Source organism: Kwoniella mangroviensis, assembly GCF_000507465.2.
Source record: "Kwoniella mangroviensis CBS 8507 chromosome 1 map unlocalized Ctg01, whole genome shotgun sequence".
Lineage (NCBI taxonomy): Eukaryota > Fungi > Basidiomycota > Tremellomycetes > Tremellales > Cryptococcaceae > Kwoniella > Kwoniella mangrovensis.
In genome coordinates, this window is record NW_027062533.1 from 9,011,667 (window position 1) to 9,029,899 (window position 18,233).

The 18,233-nt window shown below is 43.5% G+C and overlaps 6 protein-coding genes across 6 annotated transcripts; 2 read left to right on the plus strand and 4 right to left on the minus strand.

The window, feature by feature from the left end:
• Window positions 1-764: 764 nt before the first annotated feature.
• On the plus strand, window positions 765-1,958 carry I203_103412 (uncharacterized protein; the record flags this gene model as incomplete). The annotated part of the gene is made up of 5 exons (XM_019149387.1): window positions 765-815; window positions 886-1,039; window positions 1,143-1,322; window positions 1,400-1,576; window positions 1,669-1,958. The coding sequence occupies 5 exons, from the start codon at window positions 765-767 to the stop codon at window positions 1,956-1,958; spliced, it is 852 nt and encodes a 283-aa protein (XP_019001412.1).
• Window positions 1,959-2,095: 137 nt separating this feature from the next.
• On the minus strand, window positions 2,096-5,019 carry I203_103413 (uncharacterized protein; the record flags this gene model as incomplete). Its single annotated transcript, XM_065517311.1, has 15 exons — window positions 2,096-2,431; window positions 2,582-2,699; window positions 2,768-2,844; window positions 2,909-3,247; window positions 3,301-3,342; window positions 3,406-3,441; window positions 3,495-3,510; window positions 3,566-3,603; window positions 3,669-3,779; window positions 3,841-3,916; window positions 3,984-4,048; window positions 4,105-4,149; window positions 4,231-4,436; window positions 4,541-4,638; window positions 4,748-5,019. 15 exons carry the CDS (start codon window positions 5,017-5,019, stop codon window positions 2,096-2,098), a joined length of 1,875 nt encoding a protein of 624 aa, XP_065374129.1.
• Window positions 5,020-5,390: 371 nt separating this feature from the next.
• On the minus strand, window positions 5,391-10,200 carry I203_103414 (uncharacterized protein; the record flags this gene model as incomplete). The annotated part of the gene is made up of 10 exons (XM_065517312.1): window positions 5,391-5,467; window positions 5,553-5,638; window positions 5,697-5,751; window positions 5,833-6,277; window positions 6,342-6,483; window positions 6,547-6,756; window positions 6,830-6,930; window positions 7,120-7,683; window positions 7,787-10,066; window positions 10,171-10,200. The coding sequence occupies 10 exons, from the start codon at window positions 10,198-10,200 to the stop codon at window positions 5,391-5,393; spliced, it is 3,990 nt and encodes a 1,329-aa protein (XP_065374130.1).
• Window positions 10,201-10,794: 594 nt separating this feature from the next.
• I203_103415 (uncharacterized protein) lies at window positions 10,795-11,788 on the minus strand (the record flags this gene model as incomplete). The annotated part of the gene is made up of 8 exons (XM_065517313.1): window positions 10,795-10,858; window positions 10,920-10,999; window positions 11,062-11,171; window positions 11,236-11,259; window positions 11,325-11,373; window positions 11,492-11,575; window positions 11,664-11,726; window positions 11,786-11,788. 8 exons carry the CDS (start codon window positions 11,786-11,788, stop codon window positions 10,795-10,797), a joined length of 477 nt encoding a protein of 158 aa, XP_065374131.1.
• A 487-nt stretch (window positions 11,789-12,275) lies between these two features.
• I203_103416 (uncharacterized protein) lies at window positions 12,276-14,297 on the plus strand (the record flags this gene model as incomplete). Its single annotated transcript, XM_065517314.1, has 7 exons — window positions 12,276-12,636; window positions 12,706-12,799; window positions 12,939-13,106; window positions 13,251-13,708; window positions 13,781-13,812; window positions 13,890-14,159; window positions 14,235-14,297. The coding sequence occupies 7 exons, from the start codon at window positions 12,276-12,278 to the stop codon at window positions 14,295-14,297; spliced, it is 1,446 nt and encodes a 481-aa protein (XP_065374132.1).
• A 474-nt stretch (window positions 14,298-14,771) lies between these two features.
• I203_103417 (uncharacterized protein) lies at window positions 14,772-18,112 on the minus strand (the record flags this gene model as incomplete). The annotated part of the gene is made up of 14 exons (XM_019149392.2): window positions 14,772-14,939; window positions 15,079-15,426; window positions 15,507-15,737; window positions 15,804-15,986; window positions 16,045-16,256; window positions 16,309-16,394; window positions 16,451-16,526; window positions 16,585-16,747; window positions 16,808-16,909; window positions 16,976-17,116; window positions 17,177-17,348; window positions 17,408-17,476; window positions 17,556-17,907; window positions 17,977-18,112. 14 exons carry the CDS (start codon window positions 18,110-18,112, stop codon window positions 14,772-14,774), a joined length of 2,439 nt encoding a protein of 812 aa, XP_019001417.2.
• Window positions 18,113-18,233: the final 121 nt, after the last annotated feature.

The following is an 18,233-nucleotide window of genomic DNA, read 5'->3' on the forward strand; positions in this document are numbered from 1 at the left end:
CCCATGGGATCATTCCAGCTGTTCTGGAGGTAAAAAGCAGCAGAACCGTTTTAGTGATTTTTATACTAGAAAGGGAAATTCAAAAATCCAGTAGAATGATCCCAAAGCTCGTGGATTTGACCCGAACAGACTGGAATCATTCTACCAGAATACAATCTGAGTGACTGGAATTACCTCAGGGTGTTGCCGAACGCCCTCTTATGTACAGTGCATTGCAGGTATACGTGATTCTGTTGATCGCTCGCTCTTCTGTTCTTCCCACCACAAATTCATTTTCAGCGCACTTAGTTCTCCATCGGATCTTACCTCATGCGAATTCATCACCAGGCACCAAGTCATTCCGCCGGAATGCAGATGAGTGATCAATGTTTGGTTCGAAACATTTCTCAGGTATTTGTAATCCACCTACTACTAGTCAATGGCGTCAGCATCAGCATGCAACGACACAGTATATATCCATCTCCTCGGATGTACCCAAGTTCTCGAAGCATCTTCAGTGGCTTCCCAGAGTATAAATATATATACACTCATTGCCGAGACTGATGTCCTCAATCAACCAAAAGCAATACCAACATCATTCAATCAAATCGATATTATACATCACCTTGACTTTTATAGTCTTATTACTAGGAATTGGATTTTACAATCGAGACAAAGTGATATCTACAAACATCTTTCATAGCATCAAGACCTCTTCGTCTAAAGCTGTCCAGTCGATACAAACATTTCAGGAAAATTTCATAAGAGGATCATTGATAAATACAATGGTTAATCATCCATCTACTAAAGCAGATGCGTATTTCCTTTCTCATGGGGTGAGTGTGAAATGAGACATAAAATCCTTCTGAGACTTTACAGCTGATCCTTTGATGATATGGTCTGTAGGGTCCACCTACGGTCGAACAGACTTATTCTGATCCATTCAAGGCCTGGCAGACATTCGGTAAGATCATCAACTCGAATCCACCTAAAGGGATAGTAGCGGTATCTGCCCATTGGGAGAATGACAAAGGATTAGGAGGATCGGAAGGTGTGATAGGTGAGTTCTGCCTCCTCTTTCATAAATCGTATCATCATGGAAGCTCGTTCTAGCTAGGCAATGAACATTTGACTTACATTGATTTACTTGTATTTCTCATTAGTCAATTCAAACCCATCTAATCCATTGATATACGATTTCTACAATTTCCCTAAAAGGCTATACGAATTGAAATTCCGATCAACCTTTACACCCGGATTGGAATCAACTGTGCTGGATGCCCTGAGATCCAGTGGAATTTCGTTCTCTAGGGAAGATAGAGGTTTCGATCATGGGGTATGGAGTGAGTGAAGCTCACCGTATAGGACAACTTTCTCATATGCTGATACAAGATTCTGTGTGTGTTTGATACTACCGTAGTCCCGTTCAAAGCGGCTTTTGGTGAATCAACACAGATACCAATCATCCAAGTTTCCCTACCTTCCTCTTCAGATCCAAGAGCTTCAGTCAAACTGGGTAGAGCATTGTCTAAAGTCCGGGATGAAGGGTATACGGTAGTAGCTACTGGTCAATCGGTACATAATCTACGTGATTTATGTGAGTAATGAGTCGAGCTCAAACCGAATCAAAACCAACACACTTGAAAAACTTGGTTTCCTGGGCTGATCGTGTTATGTGAATTGTGTCAGTCACCGGCCAAAGAATGCCATATACCAAACCTTTTCTCAACCTACTTAATCAATCCCTCTCATCACCTGATCCAATCTCCTCCACAATCGATATATTGAAGACACCGCTGTACAAGAAATCTCATCCTACCGACGAGCATTTCTATCCACTCTTCGTAGCTCTCGGGGCACTGGACAAGGAAGAATACAGGAATAGGAAAGATCTGATAAGTGGAGTGTGGGATGCTCAAGGTATGCCGGCGGAAGATGAAGGGTTGGGATGGAGTATGTACAGATGGACTTCTGCTTAGGTACGCATATATATCAGAACAAAATACCTGAATAGGCAAAGTATCTCATGATGCATGTTATAACGTCGACAAATGTTCTACGCTCCACCTGTGTGCGTTCCCAAGTGTGGCTGTAATCATTTGGACTATCAGACCAATCACCTCAATCCCTCAGGATCATACTCATATTCCCTATACTCAGCTTTCCAACTCTTCTCTTCAGCCCATTTCCTCATCCCATCTTCGTCCTTCGGTATATCCTCTTCTCTCGCTACTTTATCTGCTTGAGCAGCTTTGATAACCGACAGCGCCACTTCAAAATTGACTTTTGGCGCATCGCCAAAATCAGGTAATAGTGATTCGTCGGGATCATTCTTGAGTATCGCCGGGGCAAGTTCAGCTAATCTCTTGGATCCTGCTATGATCATCGAGTCGGTCATTTGGGAAGAGCGGGAGAGGATGGCACCGAGTCCTAAACCTGGGTATATGAGGGCCTTCAAGGGAATCAGCATCAATATTCATATGAAAATATCAAAGTTCCAACAACGCTGCTTGGTAGAAGGACCGGATATGATCATATTTGACATGAAGTACGATTATACTGGTTATGTAATTGAGGAAGAAAAGAATTGCATTCCACTCACATTGTTACATTCCGCCACGACATACTTCTTCTTCTTCCCTGGTACATCCACAGGATCGAATGGGGAGCCAGTAGCCATCAGAGCTTTACCGTTGGTCCACTGATTAAGATCTTTGGGGCTATATGGTATGAATGTATATTAGCTGAGTTGCGTCGTGTACAAGTTCAATGAAATTCAACAACTTGCTCTGCTTCGCATTTCTTAGTTGGATTGCTAAGTGGGAAAATGATAGGTCTATCGACATGCTTGCTCATCTCCTTCACCTATATTTGCTACTTGTTCAGCTTCATAAACAACGAGAGTAGTTGGTACGAAAGGTGAACATACCACTTCCTCGGTGAATGCCGCAGTATGAGTAGAGGTGCCAATCAATACCGTCGGTTTTACTTTCTTAACTACCTCTAACAATCCATTCTCCTCGTCGCCTGAGCCCCACTCCTCCTCTGTACGGATAAAATCATCTTCGACCTCGTCCCGTATCTTATTCTTTTCAAGTGACTTCTTGATCAAGCCATGCTTGTCCATCAACCAGAACTGACTTGAAGCTTTCTTGGAATCTGCCTTTTTCTCATCTGAAGATTCCAACACGATAGCATCCCGAAGCTGTCTTGCGATGCCTAATCCTGCTGAGCCGGATCCATATATGATGACACGCTGATCGATAAGCTATCAGATTTGATCAGCTCATCGTTCTTCATTTGAAATATAGTCAGACTCACCTTGGTCTTGGTCACAGCAATAGCAGCTTGTAATGCTGCCAGCTAAGTGTTTCATGTCAGTATCTGCACAGGGGATGTACGAGAAGTTCATCAATTCATACTCACAGTGACTGCCCCTGTACCTTGTATGTCATCATTGAACTGCTCCCAGTCAGCTTCTCTTTCGAGTTTCCGCTCCCCTCAAACTAACTTACGACAGAATGCTGGTCTCTACGATTGCTAGGATATCAGCTTCCTTCTAGATTTGCAACCATTCATAACTCACCTATATCTCGCCAACAATCTCTGAGCATTGGTCACTCCCTTCAAAGTTCCATCAGCTGTGTATGACCTGTTGAATGAAGCAAGGGCTAGAAAAGCTGACTTACGAAATCTTCAAAATGGAGTAAACATTTCGGTTGGTGCTTTTTCACCAGCCCTACAAACTTATCTACAAATTCATCGTATTTATCGCCCCGTAGTCTTTTCTCCCTATAGCCCTATCAGATACCCAAATCAGGTATTAGCCACGCATACAAGTACGATATGAATTTGTCTTACAATATATAAATCATCCTTGAGTAAATCTTCATTATTCGTGCCTACATCCAAAGTGACCGCTAAAGCCTTTGCTGGACTGTGCAAGCATATGGGAGTAGATCAGCCAAGCTAGCTAAGTAATTGCTGGGGACATATTAGCTTACTCTACTCCAGCTGCTAGGGTGTATATCACAGCTTTAGCCGACGATATACCTATCCCTCCTGAGCCCTATAAATGAGTTCATCAATCAACCGTATCTTTTCATGAAGGAGGAGTTTACATACCTGATCGCCTATTCCCAGTATCGCTTCACCGTCCGAAACAACAATCTATCAAATTATCATCAACTTCTCAACCAAATCTCGCTGTCTTCATAAAGATGATGCTGATCCAAAAAGAAGGAGACATACCAAATCCAGATCTCTACCTTCACAAGCATCCAGAAAATCTTCTTCCATCTTATCAAATTCCGGTGGACTCAAATAAAGTCCTTCGCTCCTTCTAAATAAATGGGAATAGTCTGAGATCGCATCTGCCTCTGTGGGCGTGTAAACTATGGGGAACATCTCGATTAGGTATTTCGATAGGAGAGCATAGTATAATGTCCAATTCTGGGCTGTATATAACAGCAAGGATCATAGAAATTGTTATATTAGCTGATGATACTTGTTTGCCTTAAGTTTGTGAATAACAAATGGGAGGAGGTCAGTTCATGCTTACATTTCATAGATGCCAGGAATGAATTTCTGAGGATGTTGGTTTCTCTTGATTTATATTGCATATATGCTCTTTCGACTTGTTCGTCCAATGCATCGACTCTATCGTAGCAAGACATCATATCATCATGAGTATGCCATAATCTCTTCTCTGTTAAGAAACAGGTACTACAAGTTGAAGGAAGCAGGATTACCCCTAACCCAGACTCACGCAAAAGGTAATCTCCCTCTCAATCCCAATCGATCCCTCTCCTCCCTCGAGAATGCACTCCCCTTATTGAACCTTGGATTGTTCAGTATCGCCGGACCCCTGAGAGATACCTTGAGTTTACCTTGTTCTGTCGTACGAGAAGACATGTTAGGGAATGAGGATGGGGAAAGGTCGGAAGTGGACGAGGTAAATGGTCGGATTTGAAGAGATGTAGGTCTACGAACTTGGCGGAGACGTGTAAGGGAATTCCGAGGTGGATGGAACGAAGGCATCTGACTGGCTCGTCAATGATAGATTGATTGAGAGGTCAGAGATGTACAGATCTAAAAGGTCTGAAAGGTTAAGAATGGATCCGTGTTCAATCTATTTTTGTGCAAGTTGCTAAGTTACGGTGACATCATATCAGTCACCGCACAGGCACTAATCTAGGGTAACATTCATCGTTGTATCTTTCTTCAGCGACATCTTGGACGACGAGTAGATGATCCGTTCAAACGTGAAGCATCATGCATAACAATGTTGCTTTTTTTCAGTTGGATGTGCGTAAAACAATCAACAGCAGGTACAATTCTTTCACTCCTATCTATCCCATCCGAATGCCCTTATACTTTTTGACTTGCAGTAGAACCGAGTATCGAATCCGCTAATATCTATCACCTCTACCAGGTCTAGAGACAATCGACAAGATACTATCTTTAGCTTGTAACACTGAAGTTTCGTCTATAACGCAAGACCAACCATCATCGGCAATCAGCATTCACCTATCCGCTGATTAAGATGGGAAAGGTGAGATTGGTCTACTCACCACCTGTGATAGTAATCAAATCATCATCCTTTGAAACCTGGACATCGGCACCAGTTTCAACTCTGATCCTAGAGATGGTTGATCCCCTATGCTCACGATGTCAGCTACATCCTCTTACTGAGGTCGAGGGAACATATAACTCACTTTGATCCGATGATTCTAGGGAATGCAGATCGAGGTAAACCAGTCAAGAAACCGACTGCACCACGTTTCCAAGCGACGAATCAGCATTGATTTTCTTTCTGGTAAATCCACAGATGGACTGATGAAGTGAACTCACCATGAGTAGCAGCCTTAGCCTTTTCCAAAGCGCCCTCCAATACTTCCACGGCTCTATCAAGATCCTGCTCCTCCTTAGCCCTGACCGACCAATCTTGTTCACCCTCAGGGTAATTCTGATAATTCTCGATCAGTTCGAAATCACCTTCAACATCTACCGGTTCATCCTCGTCTCCACCAGACAAGTCGATCCTAGCTGTCTTAGCAGCTAAGCCATTGCCGTTGGTGTTGGAGGCAGAGGTCTTGGAATGATTGGCAGGTTTAGGAGGAGCAGTAGGAATAGTGATGAACGCTCCGACATTCCTGATTTGCCTGATCAAATTTTGTTGATCGGCAATAGCATGGTAATACTTGGTAGGAATTGAAATTGTCCTAGAAGGGTAATCATTCGATGGAGTAGATCGACCTTGTCTAGAGTCGATTCGTGCAGGTCGTTCGTTGGAAACCTAGTGGTGGTGCACCGATATCTGTCAGCGATAATGCCCGGAGGCTTGCCGAGGACATACTTACTTGTAAAAGTTCAGCAGCCCTGCCCACGACTTCCTTAGTACCGATAACCATGACAATATCACCCTCGGGAGCATCACCAAGCTCAGAGGCATTTTCGATCTCGCCAATAGAAGCATATTGTCTTGATCCGGGGAAGTGAACGCTGCGATTGAGACAAGTTAGGGTATCCAACTATTAATGGTCCATAAAAGAATCATATACTCACGTAGCACCGGTCTTCCTTTGCAGATCTTGTAAAGCCGAGCCACCTCTACCGATCTTGGAAGCATGCTGAGATTGAGGGACGACAACACCAATGATGATGTTTTCCTTGAGTACCAAAACTTGCTTCTCCAATTCAGCTTTAATCTTCTTGACGATCTTGCTATCACCTCGGAATCGGACCACGTCAGGGTTGGCATCACCGGATTTGGGGCTGGGTGTGCGTAGTCATATCAGCTGGCGAACTCCTAGCTGAATCGAAGAGTGAAGAGCAGATGTTCACTTACAAGGTGACAAGACCGGATTGCTTGAATCCCTCGGCAGGTCCACCAGCAGCTGCGATGGTCTCTCGGAGTCGTTGACCACCTTGGCCAATGAGAGTTCGGTGCTGAAGAGATCATATAATGTCAGCATTCCGTCATGCAATGGAACGAAGCGCATCGTCATCGGCATGTTGCTCTTCGAATCTTCTCTTTCGGGGTCTTATACCTTCTCCCCATCATCATATGCCTTTCCCCCAAGGCTGTCCCTTCCTCCTATATCCTACGTATAATAGTCACCCAGAAGACACACTCACATATTTACTATCGACCTTCAACTCATCCTCCACCTCATCCCCTAATTCCTCTACCAAACACAAAATCGCCTTCTTCGCATCCCCAATAGCCTTCTTATCACCTTTGACCGTAACAGTAGTCTTGGTGGCATCTTTCTCATCGGGTGTTTTCTCAATATCAATCTGAGCATTGGACTCATCCTTGATTTTATTGATTGTGATTCCACCTTTACCTACCAGTTGAGCAATCGCTTTGGTAGGAATCTTAAATTGAATCTCTTGTCTTGATTCACTCTCGTATTCTGCTGCCTCTAAAAGTTCGGCTTTAGCAGCTGTCACACCCTTTTTGCCACCTCGAATGATGACTTCATCAGGTTTTTGATTTTCTTTAGAATCACGAGGGAAAGAAAGTTTAACACCGTATTTCTCTTCCAACCTTATAGCGTATTTACCACCTTGACCGATCAACGCAGGTTGGATTGAACGTTTGATATGCAATACCTCGGTAGTTTCATCTTCGAGTTTCTCAATTTGAAGATCAAGTCGTTTCTTAGCTTCTTCAACGGCTTCTTTTCGACCGACGATCTGAAAGCACACAAAAGGTAATTCAAATGATCAGCTTCACCATACTTTACTTAATCACACGTCATATAGACATCCTTCATAATGCAAAGACAGATTTACCCACCTTACAATGGACAACAGGTTTCTTACCACCTTTCTTCCCAGCAGCCCCAGCCGACTCATCATCATCGAAATTAACTTTGACACCCAGTGTCTCTCTGAGCTTGTTGATAGTCGCACCGGAAGTACCAACCAAATGAGGAACATAAGTTTTCAAAACGTTGAATTCGATCGTGAAGCCATTAACGATATCATCGTTCCTGGCATCTTCTACAATCTGTTTGATCTGTCCTACGACTCTCTCAACCTCGGTTGATGGTCCTCTAACAACCACTGAATCTTCATCTACACCCTTGTTTTGAGAAGGTTTACCATTCGTAGCTGAAGAGCCAACTTTGACATTTACAAGTTGATCTTCACCTATCAAAGCGTTCAAGACGGTACCTCCTGATCCAATGATGAATCTATGCCATTTCTTCTCGATATTCAACGTCTCAGTCTTGATGTCCGCTGCGTCCTTCGCCAACTCTTCAATAGCCTTGGAAGCTCCAGCAAGGATCTCTTTCAACTTGGCGTCTCTAGCTTTCTTTTCTGTTGGCAGACCATCTAAAGGACCGGTGTAAATCAGGGTCACTTCAGAAGATTCTTCTTGAGCAGGTGGGAAGACAGTCGTAACATTATGAGTTTGTTCAAATTGATTAATCTTCGATCCTCTCTTACCAATCAGCAAAGAGTGGATCAAATGATCAATCTCGACCGTGGTGGTTCCAGCAGGTAAGATCGATTTGACCAATGAAGCTACTTCATCTTTCACTTTAGATACTTCCGATTTGTTTTCTCCTACAATTTCGATCACCACTGATCCGGTATTGGCTACGGCCGAAGCGAACGGTGGGAAGATCTTGACTCCAGAGTGAGAATCGGCGATAGATCTCAAGTTAGATGTTCTGATGAGGTATCGTAGTACCTTCTTGGCGTGAGCTAATGGGTCCGAGGTGTTAGGTCGATGAAGGGTAACTACATCTACCATCTCTACTGAGATGGCGTTGGCCTTGTCCATGACCAGTGTCAGAGCGGGAATGAGAGAAGGTTGAGGACCTCTGATCACACATTGATCCGAGGGATCATCGACATGTGGTAATTCCACAATACAAGAAGTTTGATCTAAAATCTCATCCGCGGAAGAACCGACCAAGAACCTATGTTGTCTCTTTGGAATTGAAATCTTCAATTCTCTAAGTGAATCATTCAATTCTTCATACCGTTTCAAGATTTCTTGAACGATCAATTTGACTTTTTCCTTTTCTCCTTTAACCTTGATTGATAGATCTCTATCTTTGGGAATGACATCGGTATCGTCCGCTTCACCTTGAGACTGTTTTTCCAAAGCTTTCCATACGGCTGGTGGAGGTACGTGAATCTTGACCTCACCTTGACCCAACTCTTCTTCCAATTGCTTGGCTTTGACCCCCTTGGGCCCAGCGATGAATGGGTAGTAAGACGAAGGGATGGTCTTGATAGAAGTGGAAGTTTGATAAGTCTTGTAAGAGATCAAAGATAATATCTTGTTCTTGGCGTCATTACAAGAGGCTGAAGGACCGGTAACAGAGATGGAAACAAGGGGTTCATCACCCTCTTCATCATCTTCATCGGCATCTTGGTCTTTCTCATTAGATTCCTTAGGATCATAAGCAGGAAGATTCTCTCTCTTGGGGACATCAACTCTAGTCTGAGTGGATTCGGTAATCGATTTGAGGGTTGAACCTTTTGGACCGATGATCGTTCCCAAAGTGGTGATAGGGACTTCGACAGAGATGGTGATGGGTTTACTCAGACCTCTTTCAATTAACCTTCTAGCGATAGTCAATTTCTTCTGATCCGGACCTCTGATTAAGAAAGTCTTGAGACCAGTTCGCATTTGAGTGGAAGATTCGACGATGACACCAGTTTGTTCTCTAACCTTTTGGATTGTCTCTTGAGCAGTTTTACCTTGAGTCAAGTCCGCAGCGGGAATTGAGAAAGTATCACTGAATGGGTGAGACGCAGCAGTAGGGGTACCGGCTCGACCTAAACCACCTGAAGTGTTGGGTTTGACCTTTCCACCAGTAGCTTTGACGGCAGATGGTTTGGAAGCCCAAGCGGAGATGGCAGGTTTGGTGATGTTGGTAGCGGGAGCTGCGGAAGCGCCGAGTGAAGGGAAAGCATCCTCAGATGAAGTATCGACCGAAGTAGAAGGACCATTGTCGTTGTTATTATTGGTGAATCTCTTGACAGCAGTAGGAGCGGGGGCAGTTGAACCACCGAGCGATGGGAAAGGATCAGGGGCACCTTCGAGCCCGTGTCGCTGTAGAGGGGAAGGGTGAGATCAGTATATGTCGTGGCAGGCTTTCCAGAAAAACGACAATCATTGTCTGGTAGGTGATGGCCATAGCTAAGCCATGCACTCACCTTTTGAAGTTCAGCAGCAGAGAAAGACATCGTGTGACAATGAGCTTATCTTTTGGTGTTAGAATGCGTTGTAGCCGTTAACCTTTAGACCGAGAAAACAGGAGACCGCGGGTTGGATGTATCCGTTTTCAAGACAGTATGATGATATTTCTATGAGAAGTAGAAGAGCCAGCGGAGTGTATGGGTGACTGAGCTGGTTGGGAGAAGGAGAAAGAGAGGAATCGAAAGAAGGATAAGGTATCCCAATGAGTGATGAGTAGTGAGCACGACAGCATCACTTACTCAGGGTTGTCACATCCCACATCGCGTGGTGTCGATCAGCCTCCACTTTTGGTTCATCTCTCTACTGAATGTATGCACCACAGTCCACAGAATGGCTAACCTAGGAGATGAGATGAGATGCATGGATGATCTGCTTCATGACCTTACCAGACCCATTCTCGAGTAGACCAAGGCGACATCTTGATACGGAGAGAATGAAAGAACACTACAATATAATGGAATATGCCACAGTCATGTATAAAAAATATAGAAGATGCTAAATCTGCCCAGAAAAATGGTAGAACGGATACTGTATAAGGTGTATTTGAACGATGAGAAACGACATTACGTCTATCCAAACTTTTACTTCTGGCGTCTCTCTACAGCTTGTTGCTTCACGCGTTTCTCATAAGCATTCTTATCGTTTCTACAGTTAAGCCATATAATCAGCACGAAGGATGCAGGGAGAGTAAGATGGCATGACCTACTTGTACATCTGATAAGCATCTATCTGAGCTGGATCACCGATGTTAGGGTTATCTAAGAGATCTTGCACACCGAGAACAATCTGGATCGCGGGAAAGAGACAATATCAGCTGCAGTCGGGACACTCTTAAGCTGTCAGCTGACCTGTTTGATGGTGATCGATGGCTTCCAATTCTTTTCTTCGTCCAGAATCGACAGACAAATGGTACCAGATGGATATACGTTAGGATGGAAAAGAGGGGGGTCGAATTTACCTGAGAAGTAACATAACGTCAGCTGGCATGTCTTTAGCTGATTCCTCTGACAATGACAACTGACATTTGGGTGGTTTTGTTGGAAATTCTGATCAGGAGGATATCTCGTCAGCTAAGCACGATCCGAATAGCAGTCTCATTCAATCAGCTCACCATCAGGGAAAGTCATCATCACTTTATATACACCTCCTTCCCATATCGTCTATCAGGATGGCATCTCGTCAGCTCAGCTCGTTTTTTCTGCTTCTCCTCGTTTTGGGAGTACAACATATATGGAAGCATTCTCGATTTATCGACATTGTATTGAGATGAACACTTGCCCCGGCTTTACCAGGTATTCCAACTTCCCACAACATAATGTTCATTGTCCCATCAGCAGCTTTGACAGGTTTAGCGTAGAATCCCTAAAAAATTGTGAATTAGCAGGACGAAAAGACAGCTAAGCTGAGCAATCCGAAAGGCTAAAGGTAGCTGACAAGTAAGCTCACTCACGAAGGGATGGTCTTTCCTCCAGTTCTTTCGTTCCTCATGTAATCGAGCTTGAGCGAGGTTGGACTGTTACGATGAGTATGAGCTGAATTCTGCATTTGACAGGAAAGATGGAGAAAGCTCACCATTGTTTTCCATATATCATACGGGGTTTCAGATGTGTGTATGAGTGACTGATGATGGTGTATGCCAATCTATCTCAGATGAAGAGGAAAGGAAAGGCAAAGATGAAAGTGAGATACTGGTGTTCAACGGTTTGAGCTGGACATGATCTACTCGTACTTTTGATCTGTTACAGATGACATGGGCAGGTCCGAGCGCGATGTTCCACGGGAAGGTACACTGATTAATTTATTGAGTATTTAACTTGTTTTTATCCCATTCCTTGGTCAATTGATACCGGCGGTTGTGATTTCCGGGTAGAACAGTCCAACTGTGCAGTTGAACAATCGCAATCACACAAAGAGATAACCACAAAAGCACGTCACAATCACCTACAACACACAGGATCATCAGTCACTCACTGGCCGCACCTTGCCGACTCTCTTCAAGCTCGAACCCTAGCTATCTACTTTCTCATCAAAGGAAAGGAAAGACAAATCAGCAATTCCAAAAATGGGCGTCAACGCCGTCATCCCAGCTGCGGTCCAGTCCACCTTGTCCCAACAATCCCAGCGCCAAAAATCATCTTCTTACTCTGATCGACCTGACCCACAGTCATACGCGAATATAGTAAAGAACGGGAATGGGTTGACCACCGATCAGCTCAGAGCGGAAAGCTATGGATCGACGCCATCGACTCTTGATGACGCAGAGGATATTGGAGTGGAGGGTAGCAGTAGGAGAGCGAGTCCGGGTAAGGGGAAGAACCCACAAAAGTATGATGATCATACAGACCATCTGTATGATGGCGAGGAAGAAGAAGAAGATGATGATGATGAAGGAGCAGAGTTTGGTATGGAACCTGAAATACCTGGTATGCCCTCTTTCAACTTATTTATCATCGTCAAAGTAATCAGATAGCTGATAAGAAAGGTATGTATAGTCACTTGGAAATACATGTCAAGGTTATACCTACTTGTACCGATAATCACAATGGTCTGGCTAGCTCTTTTGATATTGTTAGTAACATTCGCATGGTAAGTCCTCCATACCTGATTCAGTCAATTGTCAGTCAGCAGTGGGAAATCCGCAGTCCTACGTATCTCTTCGATCGAATAGTCTTATAATCAAGTATTCGATCTTCAAATGCTGACTAATTTCTCGCATGTCATCTAGGCCACCGACCAAGCGTGAACGTGAAGCAGGCCAGAAATATCCCCATCCGATCCTATTCAAACCTTTCTTGATAGGTATATTCGCTTCATGTACTGTTCAGACTATAAGGGTACCTGTGTGGGTAGTCGTGTCATGGTTCAAGTTAAGTATTGGACAGACTACTTTCTGGTGAGTGTCTGAAATTTTGAATTTCATACAACAATCTGCCCTCAAAATTAACAATATATCTCTTTCCATCTTGACTTCGCTTGACGGATGTTGTACACTGTTCATTCAATTTACTGATCTTCTTGTATCATATCTCATTTCCAGGTCGACATCCCTTCACGCAATAATCCACGAACTCCTCCGACTCTCCACGCTTCCTCTGATCACTATCTCCCCTACATCAGGCTTCCATTCGTCCTATTATCTAGGACTAGGTTGGGGTCTGGCAGAAGTGACCTACGGGATCATCCAGGGATGGGAACAGATCGAACTCTATAAAGAAGTGATGAGACCTTCGGGATCACTCAGCTTATCTTCCGACCCTAATGACCGTGATGTCGAAGCTCAGACTACAGGTGGTAATGGTACGGCCAGGACGAACAAGACGCATGAAGGGATGTTGAGCAGTGTGCTTGAACGAAGTGACGAAGAGGATTCTCAAGTCATATATGATGATCTTAATCAGCAGGATCAAGAAGAGGAAGAGATAGAAGAAGAGGAAGAAGAAGAAGAAGAGTTGGAAAGGAAAGTTGAGATTCTCGAAAGGATGAGAGCGAGGAGAGGTGAGATTAGCTTTTTTGCTAATCGTCTTTAGGAGACAAAAAAGCTGATATATAATCGTTCTATGTCTGTAGATTTGGAAGAAGTTATAGGTCTTCCATTTCCTGTAAGTTTTATTCATCCCATATACCGTCTAACAACGATCGACACTGATCAAGGTAATTTCTGTATTGGTAACCTTAGAACATCCCATTCCCACTTCATCTTCTATGGCGACTTGATACCCTCCTTCTAAACCTTGGTTTAACCTTACTCCTCTCTTCATTCTATTTCAACTCCACTCCTATTTACCGTCATTCTCCCTCCGTAGTTCGTCACGACGCGGCTGTACCCGATAGCCAACCGCACAAGTGGTTATGGCAAGTATGGGCTCTGGTATCGTTGTTGCATGTAGCTGTAAGTTTGGTTTGGAAGGTTGTAGGTAGGGTTGGAATAGGTGCAGTCACCTGGGGCGTAAGTGTTTGCCACCCATATCAACTTTGCTAGATGTATGTGTGAGCTGATTGAATTGTATTTATGATCATGTAGGGATTGATCGTTGCGTTAGGAAGTGTATTTGCAGGTTTGGGATGTTGGGGTGGATTAGTCTAATGGTCAAATGGATGTCGATGTCGATATGGACATGCGTATTCGCGTGCGGGCAAACAAAAAAAAACAACACCACGGAGCTCACTGAAGACAGAGAGACTCAGTCCATCACAAGACGATTCACGGTTTTCATATCTCTTCTTATATTGTATATTGTATATTGTAATACTATTTTTGACGATCATTTTGCCACCAAAAAAAAAAATGTACTTTACCAAAATTATTGATGGAAATGCATTGACTCGATATGCATATGAATCGTTCTTGCTTTTTCAAAGCAGAAATAAGTCTTTGATTTTGATCCAAATTTATTTCCGAAACCTGAACCTGCTTTGTTGGTTCTACATATTACATGTTACGTGGAATTGCATGAATGGATGAACGCATGAATGGTAATTTTTACAAACATACTTATCAAGTGTTTCAAGACTATCTATCTATCATAAATGATCGTGCTATCTTGAACTGACATGGATACTACCAAAAATCATCTTCCCCTCCTCCACCTCCTTTCTTACCACCAGCGGTGACCTGTCTCTGATAGAATTCCGATACTTGTTCAGACGAAGTAGCTTCATCTGCCGATTTGTCATCTCTGATTTTGATGAATCGAGGGAAACGGAGTGAGATACCTCTAGAATCGACCTAGTTCACATAGAAGAGAATCAACAAAACAGCTCAACTTCATTTCACCTTAAAGCCAAAACCATTATAGAGATTTAAGTTTGTTCCCTCGTTTCGACGCCTGGCCCGATATCAACTGAGAAAGATCAAGATCACTCACTATTCCATGAGCAGCCGCATAAACAGGACTCAAACTCAAATCCGCCGTCAAAACCTCCCAAACAATTTTCGGTTCGAACCAGACGTCTGGTTTCGCATTTCCAGTTTCTATATCATTTCGTACCGTTTCGATCTCTAATGGTTTTAGAATCTCATACGATTGAGATAAGAATTCTTCACTGAATCCCGTACCAATCTTACAGATCGTTTGGAAATTTTCTGAATCTTGATCATAGCATGCGAGGAGGAATGCACCGTATACGGCGGTTCGTTTACCTTTACCGTGATAGGCTCCTACGACTACTAGGTCGAGGGAATCGCCTACTCCGGATAAATAATCTTTCTTCAACTAAGACCCAAAAAGAAACAATCACCGTCAAGTCAGCTACTGATACTACGATTTTATACCAGAAGAGTTGATTAACCCACCTTCAACCAATTCATACTTCTCCTACTGGGCTCATAAGTCGAGTTGGCAGTAGTCAACATCTTTACCATCAGACCTTCACATCCATCTTTGACGCTTTCTTCTAAAAAGGCTGCTATCTCTTCTGTAGATTGACTATCGGACGATTTGGCGAATGCGAATTCCGATTCAACAGGTTGGAAATGTTCTTGAAGTAACGCTCGACGTTCTTTGAGCTCTTTCGTCAAAAGCGACTAACGTAATTTCTCATAATCAGCTATCATCACAACAAGTGCCGTTTATGTCCAGCTGAAACTTACCTCTCCATTCAGATACAACAGGTCAAATGCGAATAGATGAACTCGCACAGTGATATCTTCAGCTTTCACATCTTTCCTCTTCCTCCTACTGAGGTCTTGGAATGGTAGGATCTTCTTCGTTTCCAGGTCGTACGCCACAGCTTCAGCATCGATGACAAAAGATTTCACAGATGGTTTTATTGCCTAGAACGTTATTGGATGAGCTATGACCGGTACAACGACAGCTCAAGTGACAGCTCACCCTTGGTACTTGCTGTACCAAATCCGGATACTTGGCACTCATATCTTCTGAATTCCTACTAAATACGGCGATCGACCCATCTTCCAGGAGATGTACCTGTGCCCTTTCACCATCGTATTTATACTCGCATGTGAACTCCTTCCCTTCAAATCGATCAAGTACTTCTCCAATAGCTTTGGTAGGTTTAGCCAACATCGGTTTGAGCGGAACACCTGAAACACCGCAAGTCAGCTATGTAAAGAAACATCGAACGCTGGAGCTGACCTGGTGTAAGTTTACATCGTTCTTTCAAGCCCTCTACACCCACTTCCAGTAACGCAGGAATAACAAGATCGTAATTTGGCAATTCACTGGAGTATACCTTATCAGCTGATGATTGTTTTGATCACGATGATAGCTGACTGACCTGTAAACAGATTTGACAATTTCCGCTCCTTCCTCTAATTTCGCCGCAAGCTTATCATGCGGTATCTTCTTGTCACCTGTGCGCATAATCAGTAGTGTACTCATGTATGTACAGGCATTCAAATTCGGACTGACCCATTGTTTTCAATACTATCGCATGAGCCAAAGCAACGACCAGAGTTTTATCTGCCAAGCCTATCCTCAATTTACCTTCCAGCGATCTTACGATGAACTTCGCTTCGTTCCCTTGACAAGCTGCTAAGAGCTTTTTAATGATACCCACCTTCTTGGCTTGCGACTATCCAAATGATGATAAGCTTCAATCGATCCGAATCGGGACTCTCATGGAAAAGCTTACAGCATTTCCAGTAGCTTTCGCTATTTCCGTCAAATTCTGAAACACGTAAGGGACAGTCAAAGCTTTGGGTTTGAACATTGTCGGCTGGGTATTTCTCGAATTCTGCACATTTCAAATAGATAGCTCAGCGATAGAAGTTTCGTCAAGAGACGAGACAATGAAATTTACCATAGCTACTTTTCCCAAATCACCCTCTTTCCTTAAATCCTCCTTGATCTTGGTTGTTGCTCGACCCGTGCTCTCCGCTATAGCCTTGATCAACAGTGTCTCTCCTATACCCAGCTCTATACCCATATAGTCCGGGCACAGCTATTCATAAGAAATCAGCACAGCAGAAGATTCACTTGAGTTGAGGCAGATAAGACGTACTCTGTTGATACATAGGTATACCACCTTGAGCAAGTTCGAATCTTTCGCTTGCTTCGCTGTATCTCTCTTCGCTACGACCAGAAAGAATTGAGTGAGAAGTTCCAAGATTTCAAGACGTTTCGTGGTAGCTTCAATATTCTCAAATGTCGATACTAGCGCAGCGTACGGTACACTATGGCATGGTGTCAGCTTGGTGTCTATGCTTGGGCACAAGTCACTTGGAAAGCTCACGCTTCACCATCTTTCCAACCTTTATCAGCTACCGGTACAGATTTATGATTTTTAGTGAATATTGATGCGCTAAAAATAATCAGAAAAGTACAATCTCGTCAGCTTCACCTTTGCGCTTTGGCGGAGACAGGTGGAAAAGCATACATACAGCTTGACAGCAGCGGCTTCCTCCTGCTCATCCTCCTCGTCCTCCTCTTCCAGCTCTTCTTCACCCTCATCATCGTTCGTCGGACTTCCTCTCTCCATATCTACATCACCACTATCTCGTTCCTCCTCCTTGAGTTTCGATTTTGACGAAGAAGCTTTAGCGAATATGGATGCAATTGGTTTACTACTATCTTTTTCATTTGATTTACTCTTCTCCTTGTCTGTCGGGGAAAAAGTTGATTTGGAAGGTTCAGATGACGATTGAGGTTTCTCAACTTTCTTAGGTGGTGGGGCGAATATCGAAGCTATTTTCTCAGGTGAAGTTTTGGGTTTCTTATGTGGTGGTGAAGATTCTATTGATATTGAATCAGCTATTTCGCCATTCAAAAATGACATTGAAAGGAAGTCACGAAGCAGCTGACCTTTTGGCGAAGACCTCTCAGGTTGGGAGCTTTGAAGTGCCTCTTTCGAGGATGAAGAGCCGTTGACAGGCTGTTCATCTTCTTCATCGTCAGATTGGACGACGCGCTTCTTCTTCTTCACGATGTTGTTTTTCATTTGAGCGTCTAGAAGATTCCTTATATCAGCTAGCAGAAAAGCACAATCTCTATCTAGCTGACTTACCACCCATTGCGCCAGATGGAAATGCTGAAATGAAATGCTTGGTAATGAGAAGAGA